Source organism: Verticillium nonalfalfae, assembly GCF_003724135.2.
Source record: "Verticillium nonalfalfae strain VnAa140/NRRL 66861 chromosome Unknown scaffold_151, whole genome shotgun sequence".
In the NCBI taxonomy this organism is placed as follows: domain Eukaryota; kingdom Fungi; phylum Ascomycota; class Sordariomycetes; order Glomerellales; family Plectosphaerellaceae; genus Verticillium; species Verticillium nonalfalfae.
This window is the reverse complement of record NW_021167376.1, coordinates 21499-42801: the sequence shown is the minus strand read 5'-3', so window position 1 is coordinate 42801 and position 21303 is coordinate 21499. Positions and strand designations below refer to the sequence as shown.

General features: G+C 49.2%; 6 protein-coding genes across 6 annotated transcripts; 4 read left to right on the top strand and 2 right to left on the bottom strand.

Moving 5' to 3' along the window:
- Positions 1-2329: 2329 nt before the first annotated feature.
- On the top strand, positions 2330-3369 carry D7B24_002252 (uncharacterized protein; the record flags this gene model as incomplete). The annotated part of the gene is made up of 2 exons (XM_028636465.1): positions 2330-2704; positions 2824-3369. The coding sequence occupies 2 exons, from the start codon at positions 2330-2332 to the stop codon at positions 3367-3369; spliced, it is 921 nt and encodes a 306-aa protein (XP_028491367.1).
- Positions 3370-3988: 619 nt separating this feature from the next.
- Positions 3989-4461, bottom strand: D7B24_002251 (uncharacterized protein; the record flags this gene model as incomplete). Its single annotated transcript, XM_028636464.1, has 2 exons — positions 3989-4214; positions 4283-4461. The coding sequence occupies 2 exons, from the start codon at positions 4459-4461 to the stop codon at positions 3989-3991; spliced, it is 405 nt and encodes a 134-aa protein (XP_028491366.1).
- A 1777-nt stretch (positions 4462-6238) lies between these two features.
- D7B24_002250 (uncharacterized protein) lies at positions 6239-7828 on the top strand (the record flags this gene model as incomplete). The annotated part of the gene is made up of 3 exons (XM_028636463.1): positions 6239-6400; positions 6464-6796; positions 6845-7828. 3 exons carry the CDS (start codon positions 6239-6241, stop codon positions 7826-7828), a joined length of 1479 nt encoding a protein of 492 aa, XP_028491365.1.
- A 1098-nt stretch (positions 7829-8926) lies between these two features.
- On the bottom strand, positions 8927-9214 carry D7B24_002249 (uncharacterized protein; the record flags this gene model as incomplete). Its single annotated transcript, XM_028636462.1, has 2 exons — positions 8927-9062; positions 9126-9214. The coding sequence occupies 2 exons, from the start codon at positions 9212-9214 to the stop codon at positions 8927-8929; spliced, it is 225 nt and encodes a 74-aa protein (XP_028491364.1).
- A 2254-nt stretch (positions 9215-11468) lies between these two features.
- On the top strand, positions 11469-12387 carry D7B24_002248 (uncharacterized protein; the record flags this gene model as incomplete). Its single annotated transcript, XM_028636461.1, has 2 exons — positions 11469-12051; positions 12311-12387. The coding sequence occupies 2 exons, from the start codon at positions 11469-11471 to the stop codon at positions 12385-12387; spliced, it is 660 nt and encodes a 219-aa protein (XP_028491363.1).
- A 7604-nt stretch (positions 12388-19991) lies between these two features.
- D7B24_002247 (uncharacterized protein) lies at positions 19992-21300 on the top strand (the record flags this gene model as incomplete). Its single annotated transcript, XM_028636460.1, has 2 exons — positions 19992-20045; positions 20107-21300. The coding sequence occupies 2 exons, from the start codon at positions 19992-19994 to the stop codon at positions 21298-21300; spliced, it is 1248 nt and encodes a 415-aa protein (XP_028491362.1).
- Between the last annotated feature and the right edge of the window lie 3 nt (positions 21301-21303).

Below are 21303 nucleotides of genomic sequence, written 5' to 3'. Positions count from 1 at the left end.
GCCGCATGATCAGCAAGGGGATGCGCAATATGCACCATTGTTTCCTGTCTGTTCACGCACATGCAGATACGAGTGGACAGGGCGATCAAGGTGGCGCACCACGACCTTCATGCTGCTGCCCTCATTCTGAGCGTCCATCTATTTTAGTCTCATTCACATGGTCGATTCAAGCAATTGGACGGACCAAAGCTCGGCAGATGGCGCCAAGAGTGACTCTGCAGCCCTGCCGATGAGTAGGAGCTGGTACTGTGGGATAATCATCGTAGGACTTGGAGCACTGACCATGCGGTGTAAAAATCGAAAGCTACTGTGAAACAGTTGAGAAGATGCCCCATTTCACGATGCCTTTTCTGTGCACAGTTCGAAATTGGTTGTACTGTGAATCCAGCTTTAGGCCATGAAGGTTGCAGGGATTTGAAGTTCTGCCAGAAACTAAAAGAGGCTGGACTTAGAAGACATGTTCGGCGACTGAAAGGATAAAGCCACCATAAACGGAACTATTACTCGACCGGCCCTCCAGAAGGACCTTGCTAAGAGATTCAAGAGTGTCAAAGAAGCTTCGCACCCCAAGTGAGGGATCAATTGTTTGTCTATTCAGGGTCTCTCGATAGGCAGTCGGCGCCTTTCCCTGAGACTTGATCCATTAGACTACCATATAAATTCTTCCACGCTGGGCTCAGTCCTCTCTTTTGGTTACTTCAGACCTTGGAAAAAAGTTCACTGAACGTAGAGCGCTGCGTCATTCAGAGAATATACATGTACGACGACGATTAAGAGTCGGGCAAAGGACATAGCTACAAAGCTACATGAGAAAGAGAAATTGTAAGTCTGGATTTTCTAAGCCAACTGAATGCGAGTCCCGAAATCTGCATGACAGGAGTGATGAAGCGAGTGAAGTGTCTCGAATGGGCGCGTTATTGGGCTAAAGATTCGAAGAAATGAAGCCGTGCGATTTTGATTACTGATGCCGGGTGGTCAAATTTGATATTCAATTTCGGTTTTGGGATCTCACAGTAGTAGTATGGTCAAGTCGATCGTCGATGACTGTTACGTCGGCCCCGAAGAGACCGGTAGCAGCCCTCAAACAGTCATAAGTGCCTTACGGCAGCTATTCAATCGAGTCAAAAAGATACTTGTTGGACCAACATCGTTGATTCAATGGGCTGCATTCATAGGGGAACGGCGTAGGCTCCAGGCTTCTACAACGTCAACGAGTTTAGCCCGTAACAGTGACAAACGTGAAAGTCCACGACGGAAGGCTAAAGAAGCCACTGGATTGGACTGATCTCTAGGGACTTGCTGTTACAACCCCGCTCCTATGAAAATTGACTTCTCATCAAGATGTCGTTGGGCTTGCAAAACCTTGTCTTTCCTGCCTTCCCTTGCACAAGATAGTCTGGTGCCTGCGTTGATCATGTTCATCCCTGGGAACCTGCATCCCACCAATCGTAGGCAGGACAAGAAATGGCCTACTCTTTCAAGTCTGCAGTTTTGTTGATTGCAAGAACTCATTTAGTGACGTGTTGGCTTATCACAACTTGCCTACGCCGTGATCTGACATATGATCTCACACTCTCGGGTTGCGCGTCTACCGCCACGCGTGCCTGACCCTAACGATTCTCCGTAAAGGGTTTTGGTATCTGAGTGCGCTTTCTCCAGCAAGAAGTCGTGGGAGCTTGCGCGGCCCTCCGTGCTGAGAAGCAGTGACGTGTTGTTGCTACGCCCTCGCTGCAAACCACCGGTGGTGCGCACATGATATCATGATGAAGGAAATCAGGCAACAGAATGCCGAATGAAGCAGGTGAACGGGTTGGGGGGTTCAGGTTTTGCCAAAAGGTCATTTCAACGAGGGCGTCATTCTCGGCGCCGTGATCCTTCAGTGGCTGAGCATTACGAATCAACCACTAGCTTCTCAATGTTGCGACATGCCAGCCTGAAACTCTTGACACCGAATGAATTGCGAAAGCTCAACAATCACATCATGTTGTGCGATATATTGCTGGAAAGATGGATGAACACAAGGTCAACGACATTGATGGCTTGAGAAGCACGAGCTCGAACAGCACCAGTGGGACCAATACCAACAACAACACCCTTGACAACTAAATGAAAATCAACTCTCACTACAAAATCAGAATGCTTCTTTTAAGCTTTATATTCGTCTTCGAGGTTGCAAGGGCCGTTCAAGTTCCCCAGCCACCCAGTCCTTACGGCGTTGCCATCGAGCATATCGAGCTCGTTGACCAAAATCGCATTGACCCGTTCGCGCCCGAGGCCAATACAACGCGCCGGTTCATGGCCTCAGTGTTTCTCCCAATCGAATCAAAGTATGGCTTGCGAGTCGCAGGTAGTGCCATACATGCCTCCTCTGACGGCCAGCGTCTTTGCGAGGCCTGCGGAGCTGCTCGGCTTACCGCAAGCGATGGTCTCGTCTTTTGAGATGGCATTCTGCAACATCTCGACAGTAGACCTGGATGCAACCGCCGAAAAAGAGGAATTCCCTTTGGTTGTGTTCTCGCCTGGTCTGGGCGGTACAAGGTTCATGTATAGTGCGATGGCGAGGTTGCTGTCGAGCCTGGGTCATATTATTTTAGTGCTCGACCACACCTACGAGACCGCGGTGGTAGAGTTCCCGGACGGAAGCGCTGCATTCTCATCTGATCCGGAGCTAGCAAATTCTACAGTCACTTTGGAAGGACTCGAGGTCATCCGCAGCCCAAAAGACCACTGCTACAGCGAGCAGACACAAGAGGAACACAAAGGTTGATGTACCCAGGTCCGAACTGCTGATGAGCTTTCCTCATCTCCCAACTCTCCAACAAGACGCTCACGGACTTCCTCTTTGGAAGATTTCCCGGCACCTTTGACCCCCACAGAATCGTCGTCTCGGGGCACTCGTTCGGTGGTGCCACCGCCGCGGCCGCCGCGCACCGCGACGCCCGCGTCGTCGGCGGCATCAATTTCGACGGCCCGATCCTCCCCCCGGTGGACGCGGAAGGCTTCGAGGGCAAACCGTTCGTGCTCGTGTCCCAATCCATCGGCAACGACTCGGCGCCGGTGCCGTTCTGGGAGGATTTTTACGGCAACCTCGAGGGCGCCAAGATGCAGTCGGCGATGAGGGGCACCAAACACTACGCCTTTTCCGACATACCGCTGCTCCTGACGGCGTATCGGGTCCCGGCGGCGTCGCAGCCTCGGGTGGACGCCATATTTGGCACGCTGGACGGCAGGAGGGTTGAGGGTGCGATGAACGATATCACGGTCGGGCTGGTTGAATTGCTGTTTAATAACCGAAGTGCGCCGCTGAGGAATGTGGGCAGGAACCGCGATATTGCTGTCCTTCTCAGCAACCTCCCCGGTTGCCAGTAGCCGCAATAAAGGGTTGGGTAGGCTGAACTCAAAGACACGGAATTCATGATGTATCTGGCTGTCTTCTATCTAATAGCTGTTCGCTAGTATGTCGAATCTTGAGAAGAGGAAATATCAGGCCGCCCCATTGCGTATATTGATAACGTCTGGCGGTCTGGTTGCAGAGCCTTTTAAGCATACATGGTGTTCCAAATGGATCATTGCGACTCGTTCAAGTTCTGATGAGCCGTTGATGGGAGTACGATGCTGGCTGGGGTTCTGGTACGATAGCGCCATGTATTTCCACGCTTCCATTGGATGAACTTGCACGCCCAACAGGCGAGTCAGTCGCAGTCGGTCATGTAGCAGTAACCATGTCAATGGACGCACAATAGAGATTGTCGACCAACCAAAGTACTAGAGGATTGGCGCACACGACGCATCCAGGCTCGCAGACGTCAAGGTACCATGTAGTATGAGATCTGTATATTCAGTCATCTCCAATTATGAACAGGCCCAGATCAGGGAGTGCATCGATCTTCGTCGACCACAGCAACCCTCCATCTAGTCACACTTGTCCGTCTACCCATCCGGTGTCATGGTCGTGACCATCGCATGCATCGTCATCATCGTCCACCGACTAGGCCTTCTTCGGCTGCGCGGCGACACGGCCGCCGCGGGTGAGGAAGTGCAAGGTGGCGTAGAAGACGAGGGCAGCCTCGAGCGTGATGAAGCCGATGAGGATGCCGTTGAGAACGTTCTCCTCGTAGCCGAAGCAGAGACCGTCGAGGCGGTCGCGGAAGACGGGGAAGGCGCCAAAGGTGAGCATGACGAATTGGAAGCCGTAGAAGGTGAGCCAGTAGGGTCTGCGAACTGTCAGTCTGGTTTCTCGCGCTGGACCGGGGCTGGCAGGACAGAAAGAAGAAGCACGCACGTTTGTTCACGGGTCAGCTTGGTCCACTGGGTCGTCTCGCCAATCTGGGACATTTGCACAGCGAAGAGGATTCCGCCGAGGCACCAGGTCCAGAGGAATCCCATGCGCTGCAGGGGCTCGAGCGTGTTGGCGATGTCGATGGCGCGGTTGGCCGCGTTCGTGAGGAGGGCGACGACCATTTTGACTGTGGCACCGGGGGCGGGGAAGGGTTGCAATGAGGGTAGTAAAAGGAGGTACTATCGAGAGTGTCGGTGGTAGATTGGCGCAAATGAGGGGTCGTTATGCGATGGCGACGATCAATTTGGCAGATGGTGCACGGTCGCAAGTCTCAGTCGCAGTCTGAGTCGAAGTCGCAGAGCTCCAGAACACGCCAGCCCTTCCACGCCGAGGCGTCAGCGCGGCGTGGCACTTTTATTCTTCAGCATCTGGAGCCTCGCGGATCGCGCTATTCTCTTATCGCATCGCCAAACATCTCCACGTGTTCTTATCGAAGCGGGGAGCGCAATCTTGACAGGGCAGCGCTAACCCAGAAGGGGACGCGGGCCTCTTGAGCCGAACCCACTAAGCCGGATACAGCTTCGAGGGCCTGCCTGGGCTGTCGAGAGGCCTGCTGGGGCTGCCCACGATGCCCTGAACGTCCCGCCAACCCGCCCAACCAGACACAGACCGAACCTCACCGGGCGGCCGCCAGGCACCAGGTCACACGCCAGCATTTTTCTCCGCTCCATCCTTCCCCAGACGCATCGGATCCAGGGTCCAGACTCCCGTCCTCTCGACTACTGTCCGACGGTCCCTTTGCCTAACCGACGGCCTATCCACCTGTCCGACGGATCCTGCCGCCGACGATAACGAGCATGATGATCCCAGATGCTCTAGGTGTCCCGGCCCAATGGCAAGCCAATGCAGCGTCATCTGCTCCGTCAAACTTCGCTACCAACGATAAGCTCAAGGACCCTGGGCTACACCGATCTGGATCGTGTCTGATGGGCATCCGAGGTGGGATGGTTCGAGGTTGGCATGTCAGGCCCCTGGGGGGGCACCCGGCTACTAATACTTCATCAACGCCCTCCATTCCCAAGACGCCTCTCTGCTTCAGCGACGTCAGCCTGCTTTTGAGCGCAAACTGCCTCATCTCGCAAGTACTGCCTGTACCAAGCGCAAATCGGCTTCACTCGCCAATTCGGCCTCTCCCGCTGTCCCTTCTGGGCCTTGCCCGACATGAGTCAATACCCCTGCAAACTTGTCACGATGTCCAATCGTCGCCAAGGTTATCGTGGACTAGCTACCTACCTCCTGCTACGAATACCGATGCGAGCCTTGAATGTTCGCATTCAAGGATGGAAAACTAAAACGGTTACGAAATGGACACTCCCATCTGTCTGGAAACAGACGATCAGACAAATCGCAAGATCGACACCAAGCCGCCCATAAGAAACCCGTTCATCTGAACCTTCTCGACCAAACATCCCCGATCCCTGGTGGAGTCGACGCCCAAATGACTGTCCTACCAACATCGCCCAACCCCATAGCAGCCACCACACCACCGTGATGCGCCAAGACCGCCCCCTCATGGCCTCATCCCCACCGAGAGCATGGAGCCTGCGCCAACCCTGCAGATCCGGGACCAAGCGATAGCCCCAGTCGCTCGCCAGTCCCCGTTGAGTTCATACTCCGCCACCATCAGTCTACCAAAGCCGGCCGCCCTCCTCCGTGCCCCCCGAAAGCAGGATGACGGCCCATCGCCGCTCGGCTTGGCGATCGGCCACGCTCGAGGGGTCCGGCTCATCCGTCTCCGGGCTTGCCCCTTCTGGTCTGAATGCCCTCACGAAGAGTGGGCAAAGGCCATGTTAAATACCGTCCAGCATGGGCGTCGACTGGTAGCGAGCATCTCTTTACTGCATCTTCGTAGCCAGGAGAACAGCCACCACTCTTCGAGACATCCTTCTCACCGTCGAAATGCGTTCCTCCATTCTCGCTCTGGCCCTGGCCCTCGCCGGCCAGCAGGTCGCTGCGCAGGTGCCTGCCGGCTTCGCCACGACCAAGGGCAACAAGTTCCAGGTCGACGGCAAGGATTTCATCTTCGCCGGTAGCAACGCCTACTACTGGCCCTTCAATGTGGTATGCAAGCCTCCAAGCTAGACTTGATCCATGGCTTTGTAAGGTACTAATGAGCATCACTAGTGGGGCACCGACCACTACTCGGACGTCGTCGTCGGCATGGACGCCGCTCTCGACGCTGGCCTCAAGGTCATCCGAACCTGGGCCTTCCACGACCAGAACGCCACGACCATCTCTGGTGGCCTGCCCCGCTACGGCACCGGAGGTGAGGCGACCATCTTCCAGAAGTTCAACGCCGATGGAACCGTCACCATCGACCTCAAGCTTCTCGACATTGTCGTCAAGGCTGCCGAGGACACTGGCATCAAGCTGATCCTGGCCCTCACCAACAACTGGGCCGACTACGGCGGCATGGATGTTTACACCGTCAACCGCGGCGGCCGCTACCACGACGATGTGAGTGCTGCCCTCAGGTTCTCTGTGGTTCCATACTAATCTCCCCAGTTCTACCGTCTGCCCGCCATCAAGACGGCCTTCAAGAACTACGTCTCCACCGTCGTCGGCCGCTACAAGAACTCCCCGGCCATCTTTGCCTGGGAGGTGGCCAACGAGGCCCGCTGCGGCGCCGATGGCACCCGCAACCTGCCCCGCGGCCCGGCCTGCACGACCGACCTGATCATCGACTGGCTCGACGAGATGTCGACGTACATCAAGTCCATTGACGCCAACCATCTCGTGACCACTGGTACCGAGGGCCACTTCAACCGCGCCTCCTCCGACTGGGCGTACAACGGCTCCGACGGCAACGACTTTGACGCCGAGCTCGAGCTCCCCAACGTCGACTTTGGCACCTTCCACTCGTACCCCGACTGGTGGTCCAAGACGCCCGCCTGGACCGATACCTGGATCGTCGACCACGCCGTCGCCGCCCGCGCCGCCGGCAAGCCCGTCATCCACGAGGAGTACGGCTGGCTCACGCCCTCGAAGCGCCAGGAGTACCTCGGCCAGACCAGCCCCTTCGGCCGCGTCGAGGTCCTCTCGCGCTGGCAGGACATTTCCCTGCGCGAGGAGATGCCCGACCTCTACTGGCAGTTTGGCTTTGGCGGCTACTCGTACGGCAAGAACCACGACGACGGCTTCACCATCTACCTCGAGGACGCCGAGGCCCAGCCCCTCGTCTTCCAGCACGCCGCCCGCGTCAACGCCCTCTACGGCAGCCCCCAGCCCACGACCACCGTCGCCCCGCCGGCGCCCACGACCACGAGCCGGCCCGCTACCACCAGCACCTCGAGGCCCGCTACCACCAGCACCTCCAGGCCTGCTACCACGACCAGCACCGTCGCCCCGCCCACCACCACCACGGCGCCCGCCGGCCCGACCCAGGTCCGCTGGGGCCAGTGCGGCGGCCAGGGCTGGACCGGCCCCAAGGTCTGCGCTGCGCCGTACACGTGCCAGGCGCAGAACGCTTGGTACTCGCAGTGCCTTTAAATGCTAGGCGGATTGGTATGGCCGTGCCTTGGTGTGATGATCCCCGGCGCGGGCTGAGACGCGTGTACATAGGAACGTTATGCCTGTTCTTAGGATTCACCTGTATATATTGACCACCATCTTGGATAAACAAATGTTGCATTGATGTTGCATATGGGCCATGTGATCGAGCTACCAGTGAACGGGGACCCACCGATCACAGAGAGCACGTAGGCTGGAGTACTCCACAATCAGCTCGCATCGCGGACACGACTGGATCTACCTGTCATGTGGCTCTGTGGTGCCACCTAGCAAGGGGGCAGATTGGGAGCCAAGGACTATGAGAACTCTTATATAAGGATTGCAGAGGGCCAGAACTTAAATGGATTCCGGCCCCTTATCTATATCCTATTGCCTGTGGATTACGTGTGGAAGACCTCGTCACTCTGCTCTAAATCAAGCACTAACATCACCATGTCGGGCACTTAGGCAAAGCCAAAGTTCTGGGTAGGGCCTACGTAAGAAGTGAAGTCTATCTAATACAACTCTAACATAGACAGGAAATTGATTGATCACCATAAAGTCCTTTGAAAGCAACTCTGTGTTGGCTTCTCTACCCACGACGGCACGTCCTTAAAGCTGCTAAGACGGCCATTTAGGTCTATTACAGACAAGCCAGACCAGCGAGAACCGTCCAATTGGGGGCATGCAGGCAGGAGGTTCGGCCGTACGGCAATGTCAGGTGTCCTGGGACAAGTGGGGATACATAATGTCCAATTGATTCCCAAGAAAGAAAGAAAGCCTTTTGCTAATAAGTACATCTTTGACGCTTGCAGTGAAGATGCACAAGAAAGGAACGAAAGGTATCGATTTGATCTCAATGGCGGTGCATACCGATACCTCATTCTAACTCACAATCGTCATCGTGCGCCCACCCCCGTCTTGAGTCAACGCCGTGATATCCCCTGGGATCTACCTCGACCGAGCTGTCAAGGCGACGAGGCGATGAGGCCTCCGTTGAACCCGACCTCACCATCCAGCACCCTGTGTGCCGTCTTTCATGAGCTGGCTCATTCTAGCCGCCCCATCTGTGCACCAGACGCCAATCAAGTACCTATATTAACGCCACTCCACCTCTTCACCACCACCGAGGGCGATTCTGGCAGTTACTGGGTTCGGCTCTTGTAGGTAGCGCTCCATAGATGCACTGTTGGGGGGAGCCTCTTGGGCAACCTGGGCGTCACCCACACCTTGGCTGCATCACGCTTTGTCAGAGAGGGAGCCCTGCCTTTCCCCGGCACGCAAGAAGGGGGCTTACTCGCTCACGGCGTCGAGGTTGAGTTCGGTGTGGCTGGAAGCCTTGTGCGAGGACTTGCGGGCGGACTTGCGCGGAGTCTTGTGCGGCATGTTGAAAGTAGAAAATGGGTGTATGTGTGGGCGTGGTGGTCTGTCGGGGAGGATGCCTGTGCAAAAGCTGCCGGCTCTGATGGTGATGCTTGTGCAGATGGTGATGATGATGGTTTATGATCAGGAGAGAAACCGAACATGACACTGGACACCATGATAATTTTCTTTTATGCCTGATTATGAGGTCCATTTGATCTTTTGAAGGCGGTTTTGCAGAGTCATTGAAGCACAGTGAGATTTGCGATCGTGGGAATGGCACCATGGCAGCGTGTTGCAAAGCTAGTCGAGTACTAGTGCCGGGTCGAGGAAAAGACAGCACAGCAAAAGGCAGCACCGTTATGCCACGCCGATTTTTTGCGAGTCTCCCACAACTCTTTGCCAGATTCGCACCTCCTGCAAAACAAAAGTCTTGGCTCTGCAGGTTTAGCAGGATGTGTAGTAGATCTCACTGATTGTGCAGCAAGGCACCCTGGGCCTGTTGGCCAGGCTCCTCCGCCCAGTCTATCGCGCATTCCATGCAGCCTGGCACAGAATGGTGCGCGAACCACATATGGCTCTTCTCGATGGCCCGTGTCTTCATTTATCTTCCTCGTCTTTTCTTCACTAAGTTGTCAACCTTCACATCCATCAATTTCGGGGCGCCACAAACCTCCCGTTGTCAGAGAACCATCAGCGCTCACCGAATCAATTAAGTATAATAACACATCTGGCAAGCTAAAAATACCAGTGAGCTCTAGCGTGTACGTTCCTTGTTTTGGCTCTTCGCTTACACTCTTATGGTCACCTTGCACAGAGGTCTGCCATGATGGACACCGCCACCAGTCCTGCCGATCCACAACAACCCCGAAGGCATCAAAAGGGCTTGTCAACCCGGAATCAAGGATTCCGACACCGTTTCAAATCTAAGACGTCTAAATACAAACGATCTCTTTGGGGAAGCATCAAAAAGCGTTCTGCGACAGGAGGATCTGCCCCATCGCCCCCAGTGGAAATGACTACTACCCAAGACCGTACCATCTCGGCCAAGTCGCCAAAAGCGCTTGAGGAGAGCAACCCAAGCTCTTCACTCAGAAACCACTCCGAAAGCCAACAGAAAACCCCGAGACTTCCAAAGGAAGACACCCAGCACCTGGAATCGACTTCATCCGAAAGGCGTCCATCAGCCGCTACCTCGTTCGACCTTCCAATGAGGGATACTTGTACTGAGGGCAGGACGGACGGCGAAGGTGAGGCCGCCCAAGCTCTCCCTGTCTCGCCCGAAGTTGTCGCGGTTGATATCTCGAGACCGTGTGTCGACCTGTCTCATTCTACAACGATCATTGCCGGGCCAGAAGATATGTTTCGTGATTCCGATTCACTGAGGATCAAAGGTATTTTTCTCGTCCTGTTGCCATGATTCCTTGCTCATCGTCTTCCAGGATATGTTCTGAGCAGACTAGGATATAGGCTCAGAATCGAGACCGATCAAGCCCCTCGCAGTGATATGGTCAACGCCGGCATCGGGCCTGTGATCATTGCAACGTCGAAGATGGCAGCTTCGCTTTCTTGTCGTAACGATTCAGTCCTCAGCCTGTCGTCTTACATGTCAACTTTTAGCCAGGTCACACGACGGTCGACACACTGCACAGACAAGACCGACGTCTCCGAAGTCTTTACCTCCCCATCGCGAGCTTCAACCATGGCCTCTGCAGCATCTTCTGATTGCAGCTGTCACGTTGTTCCGTTCGCGAACGGCATACAGCCAATATCGGAGCTGGTTGTTCTTGCAGATCAACATCATGTCAGAGACAATGACACTCCACTTACGTCGAACAGCATGGCGCAAAAGCTCCTGTACCGTCTTGCACGGGCCAAGCCTCATGGTCGATGCGATCAACAGCATCTGCAAGAGGAGAACGAGGGTTCTCGAAGGCCTCGACCACCTAGTCTTGCTTCGTCGCAGGCTCGGGGGAGACGTAGTCAACTGGATCAACACGTCAATATGAGTGACGTTCCGGACGCTTTAGCCACTCTTGGCGTGACCGTTGAAAATCAGTCAACAGAGCAAACTTTCAATGTAGTCTCATCTTTGAGCCTTCCTGTTAAGCGCAAAACCAGCACTCCAGCCATGGAAATTGTTTCTCCGATCATCAAAGTTTCCGCCATCCAGGGCAGACCCGTTGAGGCAGGGCTTGTCGTGAGAGCTTTCGGGCGGACAGGCCGTACTCTTGTGGCTACGAGGTCCATGCCAACCAGAAGTCGAACTGAAGGGCAAATGAGCGATCGATCGCCTAGCTCTGAGCCCAAAAGACGCCGAACCCTCAGCATCATTGAGGAAGCCCGTGTGGAGCCCAGTGGTAGTTCCAGCGACCCGCGGCCCACCGCCGATCGGGTGCCGATGCTTTTCGAAACAGATGCACGGAATCATGACTTACTTGGAGCGTCTCTCACGAGCTCCGAGCGCACGTCTGAGACGGCATCTGCAAGCGACCCAGTGGCAACGTCCCGTGAACACTCCCCGGCAACCCGTGCATCGTCTGTTCCTGCCCCCATGGAGATAGATTCTGAAGAAGAAGCTTTCCACGACGAAATCATGTCTGATACAACAGATGAGTCGGATGACGACTACATGTACGGAGACGAAGTCAAATCAAATGAATCCGAGCCCGACCCCTTCGATTTGGCCAAAGAGCAGACGTCGGTGACCCCGTCCGGAGTGGACGCCTGGGTCAAGTCCGTGGCGAGCGACACCACCGGCAGCAACACGCCTGCAGGAAATAGCAGTGGAAATTTCCAGTGCGCGGGGCTCTCGAGCGGCTCCGGTGCTGGCGGAGCCGACAACGGAAAACGGCGCCATGGTGGGGCCGATGGTCGGGACATCGATAAGGGGCGGGATAACGGACATGGCAAACGTCCGAAGTTGTACGAAAAGGGCGAAGGCAATGCAATCTATGCTTGCCCATTTTCGAAACGATACCCTCCTAACCTGCTGCCGAAAGCCTGCAAAAATAGTTGGCCAAACGTGCGGCGGGTCAAGTATGCAATCCCATGTTGCCGCGAGTCTCCACTCCACAGACTTACCTGCCAACTTCGAGACGGGGTACTGACAGAATACAGGGAACACATTTATGCCCACCATGTGCATGAGCGCTGCCCGCGGTGTTTTGAAACTTTCAAATTCGCAGAGGAGTTAGACCAACATCTCTGTCACGAGCCGTTATGCGAAAAAGTGCCTGATCCTGGCACATCGATTGGCATCAGTAGGGATACCGAGAGAAAGGTCAAACGCAGAGTTGGGAACCAAAAAAAGCCAGACGATGAGCTCTGGACGAATTTGTGGAAGTTGCTATTCCCCAACTCAGCCGAGGTACCGTCACCATGTACGACACCTACCTCGCTTGGCAACGAAAGGTGGTAACAAAAACCCTACTGACTTTGATATAGATTGCGACGTGCCAGTGACCAGCACATTACCCAACGATGATCTCCTCAAGTTGCTGCACGGTCATCTCTCTGAATCAGTCCCCTATGAAATCGACCGAAAGCTCTCAGACTACCAAGCGAGCCTGAGAATGAGCCTCTCTGTTCGGAAAATCATCAAGGACGTCAGCAGGGCAGTCATGAAAGAAAAATTCTCTGTATTCATCAAATCACTTGAGGAAACCGGAGGGGTCCCGCAAACCACATCCCCTGATCTGTTCTCACAAGTGGGACCCCCCAGCACAACCGCTGAGAACACGCGATTCGCTGCTGGCGAGTCTATCCACGTCAATGACGGCGGTGAAAACACACCAAGTCAGTTTCTGGACTCCCATGGTTACGGCCAGGATGAGTCCAGTGCTGTCTTAATGAATTTAGAAGCAGAGTGCCTGGAGGGATTTGCTTTCAACCCCGACCTGTGCACGCTAGCCCATGGCGTAGACTTGCAACAGAACATTCTATTTTCAGAAGTCGAAGAAGCAGAACCCAAGGGGAAAGAGAAGGAACCTTTTTGAAGGACAAGGCCGGCATTGCTTGACGGTGTGGCCACGAAGGGGTTGAAGTTTGTGCTCAGATGTGTTTTCACAACCACCTGTACGAACAGAGCGGACGAAATAGTGTCAAAGACGCTGTTGGAGGGGATTTCCATTGGGGGTGTTTCCTATAATACACGCGACAATCAATTCCTGTTCACAGGCCGACCTCGCCCCTTCCAGACCTGGCCTCGTGGCGCCGTGACCCGCATGAGCATCAAATACCGTCGACTCGCCCAGTTCGTTTAATTTGACCAGCAGGCGCATCGGGCACCCACCGCGCAACCTCGGCTGCCTTCTTGCTGATTTGCTGTCTGGCCGCGTAGGGGGTACTGTTTTCCCATGACAGCAACGGATAGGAATGGCTTCTGCGAAGTATGAACCTTGTCCCGCACCAATGTCGGCCCGTCATTCCTGCAGCCATTCGTCCCCTGCAGTGGTGCGTGGCGTGGTGCAGATGAGGTGCAAGGTGCCGGAGCGCCCGATGTGGGGGTCCATTGAAGTCTGCGAACTCGCGTGGACAGCTGTCTCTTTGATGCTGCTAACTGAAGGGTTTTGAAAAGGATCATGGAAGAGGGAGGGGGTTTTATTATATAAACGCACTGACCCTTGACAAGGCATTCATGGAGTTTGGTGTAAAGAATATCAGTAGCTACCTACCTACCTAGATACCACCTTGAGGTACGTACCTTAAACAGAGGAATATTCGGCACCAGCGTCACACTGCCCGGCAGTTGCACCCCATGGCCCATGTCCCCGGGCCCTCCTGCCTCCTGGTTTTCTTAGGTAATCGTGATAACCTCAGGCGATACAAAATCGTATGGCCACCCAAAACCTTACCCCCCCTATGCATCACTCCACACTCCCATAGCAACCTGAACAACCTTCCTTCCTTTATACTTCTCAATTTCTGGAAAAGTGGGTTAAACCCCTTATCTAGACCTATCTATTAGCTAGTAACCGCTATCTCCCCTTATTAGTATATCCTCTGAACTCGGGGAGTCTCCTCTAGAGACTCCTACGAGGCGCGTAGGCGCCCTTAGCGCTGCGTAGAGGACCTTATAGTTCAGAATCCCTAATTAGACTACTTCTAAAGGCCCTCCTTTAATACCCTTTAGATCCCCGAGAAAATGCGTCGCGGAGAGCTCTCCTATACCTCTTATTACGTAGAGAAGAACCGCTATTAACGTAACTAGTAGCTAGCCTTAGGCCTTAAGGTAACTACCTGAAAACTCTATAATAAGCGAAATTATAAAGCTCCGGAAGGTATAATTAGTATATATACGTATCGGTAAGGCTCTTATCGATAATATCGAAAGGACCCTAGAAGACCTTAATTACGATGAGATAAATAGTACTATAATCGGATACTATAGTAGATTACTAGCGATAACGTTAGAGGATATTATTACTAGAAAGTATAATAAACTCTAACGCTATAAATAATAACCCCCCCCCCCTACTAGACTGACCTACGCTAATATCGCTAGGAAGAATTAACTCGATAAGAACCGAGGTATCTTAGGTATCCTATATAGAGCCCCCGTAGCCCTAAAATAAAGTATAACGATTAAGGGCCCTTAGAAGACTATAATAGGTAAAGGAGATATACGAGGTAGAAATACGCTACTTAAACTTAATAAGAATACCGATAATATAGAACCCTCCCCTTATTAACCCTATAACGATAGGATCCTTATCCGACTCCTAGAGGCTATTAGAAGTATCGACTTAGTAATTATCCGTTGCTATATTATCTAGTCTTATTCGCTCTAGGTTACGGATATTATCTAAGTAACTAGGATTCCGATTAGTATTACGATTACTTCGAGAACTAATAGAATTAGAGAGACTATACTTATTAATAATACTAAGCTATTTAAATAGTTTAATATAATAAGTATTAAGAGACCTAAGATTTAGGCTATATATATAGTTCGGAACGTCCTTAGAATACTAACCGATTATAATAATTAGGATATCGATACTAACTCGCTTATAAGGGAGGAGGTAAAGATAGCTACTTTAAGAGAACTTATATAATACCGGGTAACGTAAGCGATGATATTAGAGGATAAGTAGATATAGATAATATCTTTCCTAGATAGTAATACGTTTATAAACCCTTTCCGACTCTTTAATAGCTTAATTTTACGATAGCTTAGTAGGAATAAGCTACCCCTATACTATAATAACTATTATAATTAGTACGCTAGAACCTATAATAGATAATAGCTATATATAAGATATAGAGGGAAATACCCTATAGAAGGATATATAGAGCTACTGTAATATATTAACTACTTAGGCTTATATGAGAGTAATTACGATAAGTACCCCGTTAAACTAAGTATTAAGAACGGAAGGCTCTCTAGATTATCGAGAGCTAAGAGACGATAGATCTAATAATAGGGTATCGAGATTACCTATATAGCCTACGTATATAACCGGACTACGTTAATTACGACCCTAATAACGCTAGTACCTAAGAAGGAGATATACCTTAGGATCGATAAAGATAAAGCTATTATAATTCTAGGCGATATCCCCTATAACTTAGAAGCTATTTACGAGATACTCCTAAGTACCCTACTAATTACCTTACCTATCTATAAATAAATAATAACTTAAGATCTTCTAAGTAAATACTAATAAAAGTAACGAGAGCTACGATATCGCCCTAGGCCTCGCTAAGGCGGAAAAAGCTAATATCGTCGTAATTTAAAAACCCTAGACCTTAATTACTAAGTATATAACGAAGACTAACCCTAACTATAATATATATTCCCTAATCACTAATTAGAATTCTCTTAATACTCGACCTCGCATTATTACCTACGTTAAGAAAACTCTTAATACCCCTAAACCCCTATACTTTATAGACCCCCTATACTAAGATATCTACTATATTAAAGTTTAAGGTATTACGCTCCTATATATCTATAGAGATACGAGAAAGAGCGATATTATTAACTTCCTAGAGATATAGAGCCTACCCGACCGCTACCTTATACTAAGCGACTTTAATATATAGTATATTAACTAATAATTAAGGGTATCCCTATACTTAGTAGCTACCTCTATCGCGAATTAGATAGACCTCTATCTACTATAAGTATTAAATACCCTCGGAGTTACTATACGATACTATAATAGTCCTAGAGAAGACTAAAACCTAGATTACGACGACGATAATATAAACCTAAAAGGGTTAATAATAGACCTATATATTATTAATATCCCGAGGGCTAGGACGTAAATAGTACTATACTTTTATACTTTATCTAATTACGTAATACTTATTACTATAATACTTTACGATAAAGATTATAGATAATTCCTTAAAGGAAGACTTATAATAATTAATACCCCTATTTTTATAGAATTTATTATAAAGAATACTTAGACCTTTCTAATCGATTTCTTAACCTATTAAGCGCTAAATATAATAGTAAATATATTAAATACTTTATTATAGGCCGCTATTAATACTTTATTAATTAATAATAAGCCCTTATAATATAAGTAATAATAGAATAATAAATATACTACGAGTTATAAAGTCTTTACTATTTTCTAGAAAGAGAAGGTATTATTCGAAGAGTTAGTTACTATTAAGAAGGCGTTCTATAGAGTAATTAAAGAGGCTAAAGTAGCCTTTTAGTCGACCTAAGTAGAAGGGATCGAGATAGACTAAGACCTCTATAAAGTAATAAGCTAAGAGAAACTAAGGACCTAATTTAGTTCCCCCCCTTTATAAAATAGAGATATATTCGTATTAATATTAGCTAATAAAGCTAGATTCCTATATAAGAAGCTAATAGAGAGGGTCGATATATAAACTAATATTAGCCCTAATACTACTATATACCTAGAGCGAATATTAGCCTAGGATAATACTATAATAGAGGAAGAAGCGAAAGCGGCCTTTATAGGGGTTAGTAATATATCCCTAAGGTACGATACTATTACGATTAATATACTATAAATAGCTTAGCTAGCTATATAAGAATTTATTTATAAGCTCTACTAAGTATACCTCGATCTAGGGTACTACCCTTTACGATATAGGTAAGCCGATATAATAATAATCCTAAAACTAAATAAAGACGCTAATAGCTATAAAGGATAGCGCCTAATCTCCCTCCTATTAATAATAAGTAAAGGCCTTAAACGCTTACTAACTAGAAAAATCGCCTAGGCTATTATAAGCTAGGGTATACTTAACCCTTAAGTTACTAGAGTACTCCTTAAAAGATTAACTAACGATATTATAGCCTCGCTAATATACGATATCGAAGCCGCTTTCCCGAGAAAATAAGTAATAATATTAATTACTATAGATATTAAAAGAGCGTTTAATATAGTCTTTAAGAATAGACTCTATTACTACCTTAGAGAATAAAGCTAGCTTAATAACCTAATATAATAAGTATCCTACTTTACTAGTTATAGAACGGCCTAAGTACGCTATGAAAGATTTACGATAGAAATACTCCCTTTATAATATAGTTTATTATAGGGATCCCTAGCTTCCCCGATCCTATTCCTATTATATATAGAGCCGATATATAATATAAATATAAGGGCCTATAGGTTTAAATACGCTAACGACTACGTAATACTCTATATAAATAAGATATTAAAAGATATAACGAAAGAAGCTTAGAGAATCCTTAATAAGATACTCTAATAGGGCTAAGATAATAGGGTAAACTTCGACCTAAATAAAATAGAAATTATATACTTTACTAAAGGCCGACTCTCTAACCTACTAATAATTAATTATAATAATAGAATAATACTAACCTAGATATCTATAAAATAACTAAGTATATAGCTTAATAAGGCCCTATCCTTTAAGTACTATATCGAGAAAAGGGTAACCTTAGCGCGATCTATAGTAGGATATATCCGTAGGCTAAATAAAGTAATACGTAGCGCTTTACTTAAAGCTATACGTAAAGCTATATATATTATAATACTACCTAAAGTACTATATAGATTAGAAATCTAATATCTAGGGCCCTATTAGCCCGCTGCCTTTAAGAAGAATAGAGAGTTCCTATTTATCTAGAATAGCTTAGTAAAGGAAATTAATAAGATATAAATAGTAGTTAATCTAATAATTAGAAGCGTACTACCTATATAGAAGACTACCCTAGTATTAATATTACTAAGAGAGTTAAGTACTCCTCTAGTTTATATACTACTAGATATAGCCTATACTTAGTACGCCCTTAGGATCGGCTCCTTAGATGTAATATACCTATTAATCCCCTACGTCTCCTAATATAAAACCCTCCGTAATAGAGGAAACTCCCTATAGCCTACTATTCTTACTATTACTATAAGTATAATCCCCTAATTCCTAAGATTAATTCTATTCCCTAGAGAATATATAAAAGCTCCGATACTTAATATTAAGGAAGAAATAGCTAAGTATTTTAACTATTAAGTCGAGTCCTTACCCGTAATATACCTCCTCGTCTTTATAGACGGTTCCTAGTTCGCGAGATTATCGGGCTTCGGCTATACGATCTTTAAAGGTAATTACGAATAATATATATACGAAGGAAGCTAACCGCTACCTAAAGTAGAGGTATTCGATATAGAAATTAAAGTAGCGAGAGTAAGCTTAAAAGAGTACCTCTTATTATATATAGACGACTCTACTACTATTATAATAGTATACCTCGATAATACGTTAGTAATCTAATACTTAAACGGAATACCCTTAATATCCTTATAAAAAGCCGCTATCGAGTTTAAGAAGCTTATATTTAGCTCCCCTATACTAATTAATACGAGATAGTCCCTAGGATATATAGGAATACGTAGTAACGAACTAGCTAATATCCTTACGAAGAAAGGGGCTAACGAAACCTTAAAGGAAAACCCCCCCCTAACCTTTAATTACGTTAAGAGGCTCTTATAGAAGTAGTACTGCCTAGAATACGAATACTAATAGGAAAAAGAATAACCCGCTACTTACGTAGAGCTCGACCTAAAAGCTATAATAAAACCTATAAAAGAACTCGATACCCTTAAGAGAGGGGAACTATACTACCTCCTAATGGCTAGGATAGGTTATAGGGACTTTAAGAAATACTATTCACGCTTCGGATATACCGACGCTAAAACGACCTACTCCTATAGTAAAGATAAGACCCCTAACTACCTACTATTCTATAGGAAGACCCGCCCTAGGTCGAACCCGCTATAGATAGGCTAACGATAATATATTAATACGATACTCGGTACTAACTAAGAATCCTTTATTAAGTTAACTAGAGACTCGGATTTCTTTAGTGCGATCTACCCTAGATACTAAACATTTCTTAGCACGATTTACCCTAGATACTAAATAAGGATATAACTATTAACTAGACCCCTAGCTATTACTATAGCTCTCCCGAGGCGCTAACGCCTAGCAGGGAGCCGACCTAATAATAATAGACAACCTAGCACCCGATACAATACATAATATAGAAAAACTCGATATAGAGTTATTAGAGTCCCTAAGCGACCACGGCCACGAGGGGTCTCTAATCCTAGTGGCAGCTGGAATGCAGGATTTCATTTATATGAGCAGTATATAGGGACGCGCAGGCGCCCGTTTGCCCCTAGGGGATTTCAAGGCGTTTAAATATATCATCATCATCATCATCATCATAGCAACCTGAACACTTCATATTCAGCACAGCGCACACAAACCCGAGTATCATGAACAATCAGGCCAGATTCAAGGGCCCTGTCGGCTCTCTATGTCATCGATGCCCACAATGCCCGGCAACCGGACCTCGTCTTCTTCGATGTGGTGGCTGTCAAGCGGTGAGGTACTGCAGTCGCGAACACCAATTAGTGGATCGTACCCAGCACAAGGCGCTTTGCAACAAGATCAAACGAGCCCGCGCCAGAGTGGAGAAAGAGGCTTTTGCCATTCGCAATGCCACAGAGGACATCGTGACTCCGGCCAATGCCTTCGAGACGCATGCCGGTCAGTTCTGGCAGGTCTACTCCACGCGCGCCTACATGCGGGCTCGATTTGAGCTGGCAGGACCTTGCCTTCTGGCGACGGGCACCCTTGATGGCGTGCAGCAGGCTCTCGAGCATCTGCTGGACATGTTGAAGCTATCTCGCAGCGACAACATGGGCTTGAGAGACATAATTCCAGCCATCATGCTCCGGCTCGACCTAGATCGGGAGTGCCACGACTTTATCAGGTGGTGGTCAGTCCTTGATAGCCCTGGTGACGACCTATGGGCCGACTCGGACGCGCCTTACTTGATTCCCAGTGAGGCCAGCATCTTAAGCGAGCCCGACTTCATCAGCGAGCGCTTTCCATCACTGGACCATTTAAATGTTCTATTGCTTCTCGAACTAAGACTTGTCGTCGACATTCGCAACCTCAAAGTTTGCCGCAAGGTTCTTGCCGCCAGCAAACTCCCAGAGCATCTTTGGCGCACCATCGAGCTGGCCACACTCCGAAGCCCGCTGTCCTCCTTGTACCAACAACTACCGCCCGACGACCTGACCACTGCTGGTGAGGTTCATCTCGAGCATGCTAAGAAGCTCGGCTCTCAGCTCCACAGGGCCAACTCCTCTTTCATGTTCGACCTCTTCGACCCAGACGAGGCCCTGTCCAGCGTTGTCGAAACGTACTCGCTCGGATCGTGGGAAGAAATGGCCCTGACTTTGCAGAACTCGTATGCTGCGTGGTCAGGGTCCGAGGGTGTTCTTGACCTTCTCGGAGATGCATGCTTGTGCGCCGAACTCGATTCGGAAGCCGAGATGGAGGACATGATGGATACCGATACCTTTCAGTCGGGAGAGGGCCGCGATCGCACGATAGAGGAGCTGCTCGAAGATGTGGGCGTCAACCGGTTGTGGGGATACCTCGAGGACGCATACGCCGACGCCTATTGGCTCGGCCCGTGGTGCGACCGACCCTCCGAGCAGCGAAGGAAGGAAGCGCGCAGGCTTTGGGACGAACCAGATGACGATTATTTTGGTTACGGCATGGAGGACAGCGATTTGGAGGACAGCGATTTGGAGGACGGCGACTTGGAGGACGGCGATTTCGAAGACTGATTC